The sequence below is a fragment of the Dendrobium catenatum genome, unplaced genomic scaffold (assembly GCF_001605985.2).
Source record: "Dendrobium catenatum unplaced genomic scaffold, ASM160598v2 fragScaff_scaffold_85, whole genome shotgun sequence".
NCBI lineage: Eukaryota > Viridiplantae > Streptophyta > Magnoliopsida > Asparagales > Orchidaceae > Dendrobium > Dendrobium catenatum.
Genome location: NW_021318547.1, coordinates 222,533 through 237,684, shown reverse-complemented (window position 1 = coordinate 237,684; position 15,152 = coordinate 222,533). Strand labels below are relative to the sequence as shown.

Genomic DNA, 15,152 nt, shown 5'->3' with positions numbered 1-15,152 from the left:
AGGAAACATCTCATTGAAGAATTTTAAATTTTGAATTAAATGTTCTCCCAATCTTTTTAAATTTTTAAATTTTTAAATCTAAAGAATATGAGAGAACATATTATTATAAAATGGAGCTAAGGAATAATGTTCACTCAAATGTGTAAACTTATAACATATTTGTTGAACCACTTTTAATGAAAAATTTGGCTATCTATGGCTTCGTTTGGGACGGATTTTTTATTATTTTCTAAAACGGAGTTTTAGTAAAAAATAAAAAAATTTGTACTAAAACTCCGTTTTAGAAAGCAATAAAAAAGCCGTCCCAAACGAAGCCTATATCTCATAATACATGTAATTTTACAAAGATTTCGTTGTTTATTTTCTTGGAGAAATATAATGATGAAGTTCTTTTACGATGAAAGCAAATTTAGCTCTTAAATTCACAGACTACTTGTTGAAGTTGCACTTCTTTCAAAATTACTTCAAATTTAAGAATCATTGTTTTTTCAAAACCACCCAACGAAAAATCTCAAATAAATACTCAAAGCATTCATAATCTTAATATCTATAACATTTAAAAAGTTATGCGGTAAAAGTTTTATCAATACAAAATTATCCTCATTTTCAGTAACAGAAATACAAATTTAATCGAAAAAAAATCAAAACATCAAATTATTAAAATAAGAACTATAATAATGATTTTTTGCGATGAGATGAGTAAATCTCCAACATAATCGATGGACTAAAATTTCTTCAAGGCCTTCAAATTATAATTTTTATTCTCTCCCATCTATTTTCTCTCTTATTCATTTCGAAAAGTTCTCTGTTAGCCGAATTTAGAAAGATAACGGCTTATTTAATAATACAGTAAGTGGTTAAGATATTTTGAATATAATAATAATATAATTAAATAATTGAATCAAATTTTTTGTATAAAATTCATATAACTTTTTTTGGGACTTAAAAAGTTATAGAAAAATATTCATAAAATAGCTCATTTTATTTAAAAAATTATGATAAAATCGGTTTGCAAAACGGATATGAAAGGCGCGAAAGAAAATGACTGTTTTAGCGGCAAAATGGCATTGGATTGGAGATGAAACACGGCATTTTTTTATTTCCCTACATTTTGGAGTGAAAAATGACATTTTCGGTTGGAGATGGTCTAAGTGCAAGCTTGTTTTTGGGCTTATCGGGTGCTAGAAGATAGGGCAAAGTTGCCCGTTTAACGTATTACTGTGTCCATCAAGTTCTTAAAATTATAACCTTGGTGTTGAAGGACTTCAAGTTCGATGAGTAGCTTTTATAACAGTATCTAGTTTTTCATTCTTTCAAATCCCAATCATCAAGATTGAGACAAAGTCTAAATTTAAGCACCTGCTGCTTAAATTACTACACAACGTCACAACATAATAAACAAAATTCTGCAAGCAAAGTAAGATCATGACCATAGAAATCACAGCCATTAAACTTAATAATAGAAGAAGAGTATTACAAACAAATTTTACATGTTTGAGCAAATGCGAATAAGAAATAAAACTTTACTTAAGAAAAACAATCAGGCCTTATTCATTCTATATTCTTGATCTTTAATATTTCATTTGGCCCATTGTATTGTTGTACTCGCATGGGTGTGGGAAGAAAAACTAAAGGCCTACTCTATATACTCTTTTGACCTCTGCATTTACAAATTACATGTTCCTATGAAGGCCTTGTGTCTCCACAGGAGAAAGAGGCCATTACTGCCTAAGGAGAATACTTCTCTTATTCCAAATTTTATGATTTCTTGCATTTTTTAAGCAAGAACTGCGATTTTTCTATGGAATATTGAATTTACTTACTGTATCTGTTTCCTGAAGAAGGGCTTCTGACAAAGAAGAAGTCTCTCGTCTTTGTTAGCTTCCATCTCTATCATACGTGCTTCCCATTTCAACTGTGTGCTTATTGATCTCAGTGCTTCAACGAGTGGCGTTTTATCATGAATTATAACCCAACCCTGCATAAGAAAAAAGGGAGTCATATTATTATACAGACATGACATCAAAAGTTCTTACTTTGATGAATTATTTTTTTGATTAAGATTTTATTTGAGACGGTTTTCTTATTGCGTTTTAAAGCAGGTATCTAGCAAAAAATTAATTTTTTTATATTAAAAAGCTGCTTAAAGAAGCAGTAAAAAAGCCGTCCCAAACAAACCTAAATCTTTTTTACATTCTAGTTATTGACTAGCTTGTGTTCCTAACTTTGCTCAAATTAGCATAACTCGAATCCTTATTGTGTGAAGAATAGATTGAAACTGCTCGTTGACTTTAAATAGTTTGAATTTGTTATTGGTTTCTTTAGATTTATTCAACTATTTCAATATCATTTGAGTCTTTTATTTACTGTTTTGCATTTAAAGAAAGTAATTTGCTGATATATTTAGTGATTTGTACTCTACAAATTCTAAGTTGCCATATATGATTTGTATATATCTTATCATTCTAATTGTTATATGATTTATATATATCATATCATTCTAATTGCATGAGAAAAATTGTAATACTAAACAATCCTGCATCACTATATAACAAAATGAAACAATCCAGTTAATTCAACATCTTTCAAAACATATTTTCTAGCTTCAAGCAATCAAATGAACCCTAATAAAGAAATGGAAAACTGTTAGGCCAGCCCAAGAGGGCCCGGTTGTTCCTATTGAACCGGTCCCTAGTGGACCGGTTTTCTACTACAGCCGCCGGCCCAAGGAAGGGAGAGAGAAGGGGCCGGGTGCTCCTATGGAGCCCATGCCTTGATTAAAAATTACTTTGGAGGGAAATATTTAAATTATGGGCTGTTTAGGGATTTTGTATTTCTCCTTTAACTTTAATTAGTTGCTAAGGCTAGAATTAGGATTTCATCTTGAATTTGAATCTGAAATTTGAGACCTTCATTGTGCTTGGGCTCTAGTCGCTTGGCTAGGTATTTGAAGAGTCGTTTCTTCCTCTCGAATTGAAGAAACTTGTATCGTTTGCTGTTTTCTTCGTTTGCTAGTGGAATGCATCGTGTTTCTCTCAGATTTCTACAGTTATTTTCTCAAGTTGCTGCTTCCCTATTGCTGTTTGCCTTCAGAAAACAGCAGATTTTCTGTTGCACGTGACTATTTCCTATCAAAAACATTCACCAATGAACTGGAATATGGAAACTATTAACTCTAATTGGCTGCTTATTTCATCGTAAATATATATATAGTTGGAAGCTTGAACCGTGAAACTAACTTTTGAAGCAGATACACCGGCACAGTTCTCCAAAAATTAAATTTAAGAAGCATTTAAAGAAATAACGGTGAATGATATTTTAGTTAATGATAGCTCACAGAAGCATAAATATCATTAATCTAACAAGAACAGTCTAGTCAAAATGTCAGTTCAGAATCACATAAGCATTTTTCTCGTGGGTAAATTTCTGAATAATGTGAAATGGCAATATGGTAATAATTTGATCAATAGTATGCACTAGAATCCATAACAAAAGAATGAAATATTAAATGGGAAAATCAATTTACCTCTGGCCTTAGGATGCGATCTATCTCTGTGAATATGTCAATGATGGAACACCTGTGCTGCTGATGATTTGATAGCAATCCTTCAGCATGAACCATATCATAAGTTCTTGGATAGGTTGGAAATGCTTCGCACCTAGTCAAAGTAGATGAGAGGTACATTAATTATTTCAGTATTGATTTTTATAGCTTTATTAACAAGTTTTAAGTGATCATGAAAGTCTCCAGAACGAATTTGAAATAGAATCATTATTGCTGAGTAAAATTTGTAGTCTTTCCAATAAATAATACATCATCAAAAGTACCTTAAAAAATAAGTCCACCATATAATGCCTTTGCAAACATGAAGAAGTATGAACAGACCCCATACGTTATCTTTCGCAATAAATAATCTCATCAAACTTGAAGTTATCTTTCAACAACACACTTCTCTTGGAACTTTATCATATGCTTTTTCTAAATCAATAAATATCATATGTAGATCCTCCTTATTTCCTCTATATTTTTCCATCAAACCTCTGAATAAATGTATGGCTTCCATAGTCGACCTACCCGGTATTAAGTTAATGCTTCGCAAGAGAAAATTAAAAGAGAGAAGCAATCTCATCTCTCACAAATCTCAAAGAATGAAAAAAAAAATCATCTTCTTATAGATATCCTCAAAATGAGAAAAATATAAAAAAGCAGTCGAACCTCTTACTTGATGGCTCCCATGGATCTTTGCTTGATCGCAAATGAAAAAGTTTAGATATTTTTTGTTGAAATCGCCAGAAGCCCATTGATTTATATATTTTATTGGTTCAATTATGTAAATTAGACTAGGGCTCAGGATATATAATTATAAGTGTTGCGTCCAGGAGTATTCACGGCGGTAGAGAAATATAAAGTTTAACGTCTTAGCATTGTACGAAAATCCGCCACGCAATCAAATAAGAGAGAGGGTGTGTAGCATTTATGAGACACCAAAATTTTTATGTGGAAAATCCATGAAAAAGGGGGAAAAACCACGGGGCCTGGCCAGTATGAATGAATCCACTAGTATTGTAGTTGATTACAAGGGAGGTCCTTCCTCAAGGGAAGGCCTTAGCTTGATGTACATTTTATAAAGTACATTACATGGTGAGAATACAAAGCATAATTGTTTTGTTTGGTCTAAAGGACTGTAGTCGGTGTGCGACGTAAGTCGAAAGGACCGTAGTCGCCAAGCGACCGAGGTCGGAAGGGCCGTAGTCGGCTGGTGACATAAGTCTGAAGGACCGTAGTCGGCAGGCGATGGAGGCCCGAAGAATTGTAGTCGACGGGCAATATAAGTCAGAAGGACCGTAGTCGGCTGGCGACGGAGGTCAGAAAGACTGTAGTCGGCGGACGACATAAATCAGGAGGACCGTAGTTGACGGGCGACGGAGGTCAAAAAGACTGTAGTCGGCGGGCGACGTAAATCAGGAGAACCGTAATTGGCTGGTGACGGAGGCCGGAAGGAATGTTGTCTGACGACGAAGGTCAGAGGGATGGCGTCAGGTAGAAGTCCAACAATGAAAAGAAATTCATCTTCAGATAGACTTCCAGTGAAAGGCCGATAACCGGTAGAAGTCCGACGTCGGGTAGAAACTTGGCAATGAGTGAAGGTCCGACGTCGAGTAAAAATCCGACGTCTGTTGGTGGCCGAGGAGAACTCTGGTATCAGTTGGGCGGAGTTTCAGCGTCAGGGGGGAACTCTGTCGTTACTTGGGCAGAATTTCAGTGTCCCGTGGAAGTCGGGCAGAATTCTGGCGTCCCGTGGAAGTCGGGCAAAATTCCGGTGTCCCGTGGAAGTCAAGAAAAATTCTGGCATCATTTGGAGTTTGGGCGGAACTCTGGCGGTGGTCGAGGAGTCTCTTCCCTCCTATTCTTCTCTTCTCCTCTTCTTCTCCTCTTTTTCTTCTTGCTTCTTGTTTTTGGACCCCCTCTCATGAGAAATGAGGGGTCTATTTATAGATTTTCTGGAGTGGCATGACCCGTAAATAGATGAGAGATCATGGGAAAATATGGAGTGGTTTGGATGAACGGCCAATATTGAATCCCTTGATCGTGAACTGTTCGTTAGACATTTGAAGGTCTTAATGATATCAAAATTCGGCAATCTTGGGCTCGTTGGATTCGTCTCATCGAGCCGCTCAATTCGACTATAAGCTCGTCATGTTTGGATACCATTTGGTAACTCAAATTGTGATTCGAACCTTCTGAATGTGCTTTGGGTATTCGATTTGGACCCATTTGGGCTCGGATTGAGTCAAATTTGGTGTCATTGGGTTCGTATTTCCGAGACGCTCAGTTTGACTGTAAGTTTGCTGAAATCGGAATTCAAGTGATCCCGGATTTAATTTTTGAAGTTTCCTGCTTGATTTTGCCTCGAGATTCGTGCCCGATCAAGATAATTTTTGCATGATATACCAATAAGTTTTCCAATATGTTATTTGAAATAGCTTAACGAGTCCTGCTTATATCAAGTTTGTTATATCAATGAAGAATAAAGTGGAAAATCAAATCAGATCAAATCACCAAAGCTTCCTCAACCAAAACCCCTAAAAACATCAACACCGACATAAATCAATCAAATTTATGCGTTGCCTGAAGTCGAGAATTGAGCTACCTTGTTAAGCATGTCATTAAAATTGTCCATTATACAGATATTCTAAACTAAAACCGCATCATCTTCAACTTTCTCTATGATAAGTAGTATTAAATATTAATATACTTTGATCTCTCTTGATGCTTATGGTATCTGGCAAAGTGAACAGTACTCTAACTATCATTGTAAACCACAAAGTTATTCCGATGCAAACACAAACTTCAATTAGGCCTCTCAATCAAATAAATTCTTTGATAGATTCAAACAGTATCATATACATGGCATTTGTAGTAGACAAAGCAACTGTAGGCAAGATAAGACTGAACAAGCTTATTTGTGCAAGCTTGTATTTATCTCTATGAGGATAGGCTCATTTAGGCCCAAACAATGGGTAGGGTAATCAGCTTCACTAGGAAGGGAAAAAAAAAAAAAGAACCAATGTCATATGTTGACAATTGAACAAAGGTTTATCAAAAAATAATCGAGAATGCTAAGGGAATATTAGGGTGTCGGGCGATATTGGGCTCGAAGATTATTGAACAAAATAAAGGTATACCTTTAAGAGTAGATATTTGATTAAATAATGTTGATGTAATAAATATATGGAAGAAAAATATATGAAGCATAAAAAGTTTTACAATTCTTTCTATTTCAAATGGTTTATGTACAACAACATCAAACCTTTATCCCACTATGTGGGGTCGGCTACATGAATCTTTTTTTTTTTTTCATTGTGTCATATTAAAAGTCAAATTCTCATTTAAATATAATAAAAATATATCATTTCTAAAATTTTGTAACAAAGTATTTTTATATTTACCTCTACCTATCTTAATATAGGTCAAATCTAATAAATCTACTCTCCTAACCAGGTCATCGGAAGACCGATGTTCTATGTGACCAAACCATCTAAGGGGGCTCTCTCTAAGCTTATCTTCCATGGGAGCTCTCCAACCTTTTCACGTGTATGCTTGTTTCGCATTTTGTCTCTAAGAGTAAAGCCATTCATCCACTTGAGCATCCTCATCTCTACAAAACTTAATTTTATGCTTCTCTTTTAATGGCCAACATTTTGCACCATAAAGCATTGCAGGTCTCAACACCATCTTATAGAAGTTCCCCTTAAGTTTTGAGGGATGTTGTTCTATCACACAACAAGCTCAATGCACTCCTCGACTTTAACCATCCAACTTGAATTCTACTAATAATATCCCCATCTATTTCACTATCACTCTGGACAATAGACCCGAGATATCTAAAACATATACTCTTATTAATAACTTGATTGTCCAAAGTTACAATCCCCCACAAGATCTATTACTACTAAAAGTCAAATGGTTTATGTATTCAAGGTAAATAACATATTTGAATAAAATATTTCATAAAATCAAATATAAACAAGTTAACTGACAACAAGAACAAAAAAAACTCAAACAAACAGCTTTGAAAGGCATAAAAAGGTTTACAATTATTTCAGTTTCAAAAGATTTATGCATTCAAGATAAAGAACATATTCGAATAAAAATAATAATAATAATAAATATTCGAATAAAATGATTCCCAAAAAAATCAAGGATAAAGAATTATACCAACAACAATACAAAAAAGCTCAAAAATATGCCTTTGACAGCGACAGTGCATACCAATCATGTTGGACACCAATAAATCCTCGATCAAAGATAAGAGGAAGGTAGTTCTGGCTAGTAACCGGTACTACATTCATCACCCACACAGATTTTCCAGTTTCCAGTAGAGCAGCATTGAAGCCACCGAATCGAGCATTCATGTCCAATACATTCCTAAGCATATTAAAAGGTGGAGTGGGATCCTCATCTCCGGGCCTCTTAGGATGATCTGAAAATATAAGAGGTGAAAGAAGAGACCAATAATTACGAACTACAGAATTCCAGTTTAAGGAATCCTCTGTAAAGTCCTCCAAATGCACACCTGAGGACCCAAAAAAATCATAAATAGTTGTAATACAATATGAGTTTCAAATGTGGAATATTAGTTCAATTAGTGGATCATTAAGTATACCATGAATGTTAAGTTCAGCTGAGTTTAGTTTAGCTTGCATGGGCCATGGTGTTCGGTTTTCAATTGGGATCCACCTCTGGCTTCTTAATCCTCCAATGCAAGGATTAAGTGGTTGATAATAGGGAGATTCAATATCATGACTCTTGCCACAGAATGGAGGACCCGCTTTCCTACAACAGAAACCAAAACTGCATCAACAGGATATTATGATTGCTCAAAAAATTAGTCAAAAAAGCATACCATAATCCAAAAGGTTAAAGTTTTAGGCTTCATACCGAGAACTGTAACATTTCTTTTTGCTGGTCTTTTTCCAAATGATTGTTTCATCTTGCTGTGAAAGCATTTCCCAACAGAGATTCTCAGCGAAATTACGGATATGCGTCCATTTTTTCAGATTATCCTTATCACGAAGAGATCTGTGTGTGTTTGTGAGTGATGTCCAAACGAAATATCCTCCAGGCCTCAAGAGTCTGTCAACTTCCACCAGGGGGATACCATCTGCATGAAGATTTCATTATTGGTTCCGATTCTAATCAACGGAGCATAAAGGAAAAACCTTCTGATAAGGAAAGAACAAATTGAAAGTGAGGATATGAATTTTTCATGTGCCATTTGATTTCCAACATAAAAGATGAAATTTTAGCGGGCAACAAATTGAGAGGAACCATATCTTAAATCCATCCTACAGGTTCAAATTAATTGCTATCTGCTGATACTAAATAGACTTGAACTTGAACCTACACTCACTAGTTTCCGTGCCAACTTATCAAAAGCATCCATAACAAAATAGGATTCACTAGTTCCAATGCATTCTAAATCTTACATTAATAAAAACATCAACACTTCTTTCTGAACTGCGTATATCCAAGAAATGATTTCTAGTTAGAAGTCAATGAAGGCGACTCATATCTATCGATAGAATTTCATCTTCTTTTGGTTCTATTTAAATTAAAAATCTAACAAAGATAAAAGGATGATAGAAAAAGTGCATTATCAGGCAATAAAGAAAAGTGTAAATGTAAACCATATGGTAGATAGTATTGACTAAATATAAAAGCGACATAATTTGAGTTTACTGTTAGGAGTTTAGAACGTAAGAGGCTTGAATTAACCCCAACAAACTACTAAATGAACACTTATCAACCCAAAATCTTAAACCAAAGGGTAAGAGCAAGCAATAGTCTTTTAGGAACACAACTTTTATTCCAATTATGATGGACAAATCACATGAAACATTTGAATCCAATTAAACCATTGGTTCTAATACTATTGGTTAATAAGATGGAAAAACATGACCTCATGTTGAACTTAATATATTAGTAGTTCGACACCCATCAATCCAAAATCTTAAGTCGCTAGTTAAGGGCCACTAGCATTTTATGAATTTAACCCTTAATTCACTCATCTCGTGGAGCTATTCTCAACTCTCATATGCATCATAACAATTCTAGCATAGAATTGCATAACCTTTAACTAGGAGAATGTGTTTCATAATATTTATAACTTGCAAGAAGCTTGAGTTTTTTTCTTAGAACAAAATGTGGACAACACTAACATATTAACCATCCCATATACCGACCAAATTTCTTTATCTCAATATGGAAGATCATCAACGCTACAACATAAAACTAACATAGCTACAATTGTTGGCATGGCTGTTTAGATCAACAAAATATATAATAAACAATATCAAAGAAAATAGTAAGATAAAATGATACAAACCATTATTTTCCCAGTCAATCCCACATCTTGCACAATGTACCATATCAAAGGAAAGACATGGATATGGCAATTGTTTTGAGAAAAATGAACCAATCATAGCAGGCAAGCCTCTTTCAAGTGTAAGTTGAACTTGACTTCCAGAGGCTTCATAATTTGCAATGCACATGGTAAGAAGGTGTTTCGAAAAAAGATGCGCCCCAAAGCTACCAAAGCCGCAGCCTATATCTAAGACAGTCCTGATCTGCAATACAACATAGAAAGCTAATATTTTCATTAGAGTAGATTATGCCATTATAGCAATGTTGAAATGCCATTACATAAAAATAAATACATAAAAAACACCATAAGCTCAATATCAACACAAAATAAAAGAACTGGAAAATTCTAGAAACTGTTAGAAGTGGAAACCACTCCTTGTAAGCAACAAACCTAAAGCACAAAATTTACATGTTTTGACAAAAAAAACAATGTTCATGACCGCATAGATAAACAAATTTCCACTAGTTCAAAGACAAGTTCAATGAATACATAGTTTCCTATGGATATTTACTTTCTCTTTCTTCCTTTCCTTACCTAGAATCCTCTCTTTGTCTCTTATTTTCATCTCCATAACAAACTACAAAAAGATTTAAATATTATATTTATATATAACAGACATAATACTCATTAATGCCCCATGATTTTCCTTTAATGCATGCAACAAACAATAAGCTGCCACAAGTCCATGGCATAAGATTCTTTGACTATCTCATTGGCCAATTCTCATGCCTCCTTACTAGAAACCAACCTCATAATTGCCTCTAATGAACACCTATTACAAATCTTTCTCACCAGTCTTAGCATACCATGGCCAGCAAACAAAAAACCTCATCGTCAATCTCTAGCCAACCTCAGTTGTAGCCAAGCACCATGTTGCCATCCTCCTAATCAATCAGCATATATTCTGTCACTGACCAACAACTATCATTGGTCTCAAGTCCAGTCGCACTTCAATAACCAACTCATGGAATAGAGTACCACCGTTGACTAGTGGATCCTTGGATGCCTCGTAGAAGTTCATCATCGATCATCAAAATTGCCTCTCAAGTAGAAACGCCACCTCGAAGCCCTTTGATAGAGACCACTTGAATATTCCAAATGATTTCTATCGGATCTTCGCCAAAACACAATTATTCCGCTGTTTTCAATAGAAAACAGCCACCAAACAATGGAGAAACTGAGAAAATAGGGAGAAAACGTTGGGAAAACAATAGTAACAATTGTATTCCACTAGTAGACAAACAAAACCAAAGCAAGATACAATGTTCTTCAATTCGAGAGGAAGAACAACTCTCCAACAATCTCCGGCAACGCCAAGAGCCCAAGCAAGAAAACCTAGAAGACAAAACTCATTCAAAATCAAGATCAAAACCTAATCCTCTCATAACTCCCCATTAATACAATCTAATTCAAATTAAAAGCAAAAGGACTACTCTACCCTTCCTTCTCCCTCCAAAAACACTTAACCCATGTTTGAATTGCAAGTGGACCCCACTCCCTGGCTCCCTCTCTCTTCCGCGCGGCTCCTCTGTGTCCGCCGCTTGTAGAACTGGACCGGCTGGGCCGGTCCAGGTAGAGCCGGTCCAAGCTGGACCGGCATAACACCCTTCCTATTACAAGTTCCAAGGGACTTGATATGCATGTTGGAGACTTACAATCCATCTCCTTTCATAAGTATAATAAGGTAATGAATTATGAAAGAATTATGAAAGAATATGGAGATAATAATGGCTTGAATTTAGCATCATAGCTTTGAATATCTTAGAAAACTTTAATTTAATTTTTCCATGAATTATTGATAGCTAAATATCGAAAAAGCTCATAAGTTAAATGATGGATGGTTGAGCCGATCCAGCCAATCAACCCGGCCCCAACAAGATGGGTTGGTCTAGCTGGCGGGCAGAAGAGCCCTATGGGCCCCACTAGTGTGGGTGGCAGGCAAAGAGACAAGGGAACTCAAAAGGGATTAATTCTACCTTTAATTACTTATCATAGAAAATCAAAATTGAGAGGGAATCAGGAAGGTTTACTTAGGGAAAGAAGGCTTATTAGAATTCAAATTTGAGAGGGAATTAGGAATGTTTATTTAGGATTAATTAGGTTGTTTTATTTTGATTATGTGATTTTGTATTTTACAGTAATTTTTTTTGGGTTATTCCTAGCGGCGCCTAGGGCTTTTGGAGAGTCAATCTACCTCTCAAATAGTAGATTAACTTGTATCATGGTTTGTTGTGCCAATATCAATAAAATTAGCCATAATCTCATTCTTTCTCGCTGATTTTTGTTGTGTTTTTTCTCTTCATTATTGTTGTTTTTTTGGCTATTTAGAGATCAGATTGCTATCATTAAAATATTATTTGCCAAAAAAATTAGGCTCCGCATCACAATACTCACATTATTATAAATAAAAAAATAAATCCAAATTCTAAAAATAATAACAAACAACAATATAAATTTCTTACCAGTAAGATAGTTTCATGGAACATATTACATAGCATCATTTAAGTAGCCCTATTGCCACCCAATGTGAACACTTCTTTTTTCCAAATATCATAGTATAGAATGTTGGCCAAAGAAACGAGATGAGATATAGATCACTAAGATAAATAACCATAGAAATAAGTATCCGGAGATTGATAAGAAAGGGGATGTTTTGAAAACAATGACTTGCAGGAGGGGATTATGATTTATAATTTCGCCAAATTAGAAGGATCTAGTAAATTCTTCATACTACCCTAATCTTTTTACCATCAAGTTTTCACTAGAATCACTGTGAGGAAACCTTTATGGAAATTCAAGTGAACAAGAATTTCTCCAATAATGTCATTTCATGTTATTTTAGCATTACAATCAAACCAAACAATAAAAACTAATTATTAGTGTAGCTTGAATTTATTTTCCTCACTTTCACTCAAACCAAACATAGATTAATGGTTAGGCCATATGTTCCTCATAGAAGATAAAATTAGCATAGCATATCATCGACACAAGCTAGCTTTAAATTTTATATCATTGCCCGTCTTTGAAGTAAATTTTCAGGCATTGACTTTTAAGTTACAATTTTCAAAAAAGTTAGTCATCGAGAGAATACGAATAAAAACATTTAAAAAAAAGAGACAAAAAGAAACACCTTTGAATAAACTAAAAGACACAAATCCACAGCCTATGTTAAAAAAAAAAAAAACAGCTACTTATTAGTTCAGCAATAAGCAGGCTCTACATCAAACAGTGCTATCCCCCATCTTTTTATATTCTAAACCTCTTTACAGTCAAGCATGATAGAGTCACTTATAAAAAATTTTTGAAAGTGATATATTCACCTGAAGTTCTAATATGACATACCAATCCCCCACCCCACCCCCTTTACTTTTCAGTGTCAAATTTCCCTTTCACCCACCCGATTGGAATCATATCGAAGATGAAAATTAAATAATTTATTAGTTCAAAAGGAAGAAGCCTACCCTAGCCTCATTGAAATTTGACTCATTTCTCAGCCCAATCATCTCAGCTATCTGATGTGAATAGTCTTCCACTCCATCAACCATTAAAGAGTCAGAGTGAAAAGATATATGATCTTCCTCCACCATCATCCTACAACAAAAATTTAAATCAAGTAAATTTTAAACAAAATCAGAAGCTTAATTTCTGATGCAAAAATCTTTATGAAATCAGAAAAGCTAATCATACCTCTTTGTCAAACTCCCTGATGAGAACTCCTGCCCTGTGATCTTCACGTTCTCCTTCCATATGAAGTCTCTTCCTGTCGGCCATCTTAATGGAATCCTATAATTTCTTGGTGGCAAAACCAAACAACTTTTCCCCTTTTCAAATCCATGAAGACACTTCCTCTCATACTCAATCTGACCATCTGCTTCTGCTGAATCTGAACTCCCTGAAAAATTATAATAACATGGCACATAATTCTCATACTCAGCAGGGCAGAATTCAATCTCTCTGAGCTTGCCAACTCCATTGGCGAGCTCTTCCACAAGGGAGAGATCTGCAACGAGCTGCTCCTGTAGCCGCCTGTAACCTCTATAGATGTTAACTTGCGAGGCACTGGAGATATATGTTATCCAGTAGAGTGAGCCCGAAATCGCAACGAAAACAATTAGGGCAAGACCAAGCTTGAGCAAGCTAAGCGTCAAGCTTTGCCGATTTCTACTTGCTCCAAAAGAGCTTGGAAGCTCATGCCCTAATCCATTCTTAGCGAAATTTTTCTGTTGGGAGAGCTTATCAAATGAGTCTCCACCGTCGGAGAGCCTTCCATTGCCGCCGGAGAGCCCCCGGTAAAGTGGCCTTGACATTGTTAGCCAAAAAACCCCAATGTGAAATCAGCAAAGATCTAGTTCAAGAAGTCCTAAAGGAAAAAATTGTAAAAGTTAGAGAACCCGACGCAGTTCTTTCACGAATTGCTCGAACGAGGGAACGAAGAAAAGGGGTAAGGATAAGAGAAAAAGTAGATTGAAGAAGACCGTGTTTGCCAGCCATAAAAGCTCATAAAAACGAAGCTAGAGAAGTAAATAAAAAAGGAACTTTTCAAAAGGAGGATTTTGCCACTTCAGAAACAGTTCAGAAAGCGGCAGAATATTGCATCTAGCATCGTACCGGTAATAATTCGATAATTTATGATTCAATGGAGCCCATTCTTACCACCGGAGAACTCGGAAGGAAGAAGAGAATGCAGAAAACAAACTAGAAATTCAAAATAATTCTGATGATAAGCACTGTGCTCGAAGAAGGAAGGGATGAAGAACCAAAAAAATTCCAACTTTACCAGATCAAATGAAAGAAGCTCTCTCCATTAAAATCCTGTTCTCATTTTCGATTTGTAGATAGATTAGAAAAGATCCAATGCCTTTAGTTCTTTCTTGCTCCTTCCTCTCTCCAGCAAAGAACAGAGAAGAATTAACAGTATTTGACCACGTCACGACTCACGAGTCTCTCCTCCTGTTCTAAATTCCTATGGAATCTGCGGAGCTGTAATATACTATATATACGGGAAAATTGTTTCAGAGCATTTTTTTTTTTTTTTAGTGTGGGGAGCCTGGGCGCCGCGGGGGGAGGTACGGCAGAGCAAATTATGAAATTACTAATAATGTAAATTAGGATATTTAAACTGATAGCGCACAAAATATTTAAATTTATATATTTAACAACTAAATTTTATTATTTATATATAACACTCATAATATTAAAATTAACACCTCCGATTAAATTCCC

The 15,152-nt window shown here is 35.2% G+C and overlaps 1 protein-coding gene across 1 annotated transcript; it reads right to left on the bottom strand.

Moving 5' to 3' along the window:
* Nucleotides 1-1,426: 1,426 nt before the first annotated feature.
* Nucleotides 1,427-14,912, bottom strand: LOC110094234 (probable pectin methyltransferase QUA2). The gene is made up of 9 exons (XM_020819416.2): nucleotides 14,707-14,912; nucleotides 13,617-14,289; nucleotides 13,391-13,520; nucleotides 9,891-10,131; nucleotides 8,444-8,666; nucleotides 8,169-8,338; nucleotides 7,775-8,078; nucleotides 3,527-3,659; nucleotides 1,427-1,978 (listed from the first exon to the last, which is right to left on the bottom strand). The coding sequence occupies exons 2-9, from the start codon at nucleotides 14,234-14,236 to the stop codon at nucleotides 1,820-1,822; spliced, it is 1,980 nt and encodes a 659-aa protein (XP_020675075.1). The 5' UTR covers nucleotides 14,237-14,289; nucleotides 14,707-14,912; the 3' UTR covers nucleotides 1,427-1,819.
* Between the last annotated feature and the right edge of the window lie 240 nt (nucleotides 14,913-15,152).

Coding starts and splice junctions, on each gene's coding strand:
- LOC110094234 (XM_020819416.2), bottom strand. CDS start 14,236: ATGTCAAGGCCACTTTACCGGGGGCTCTCCGGCGGCAATGGAAGGCTC. Junction 10,132..13,390: donor CAAATTTCAATGAGGCTAGG/GTAGGCTTCTTC, acceptor GTTGTATTGCAG/ATCAGGACTGTCTTAGATAT. Junction 1,979..3,526: donor ATCGCATCCTAAGGCCAGAG/GTAAATTGATTT, acceptor TTTCTTATGCAG/GGTTGGGTTATAATTCATGA.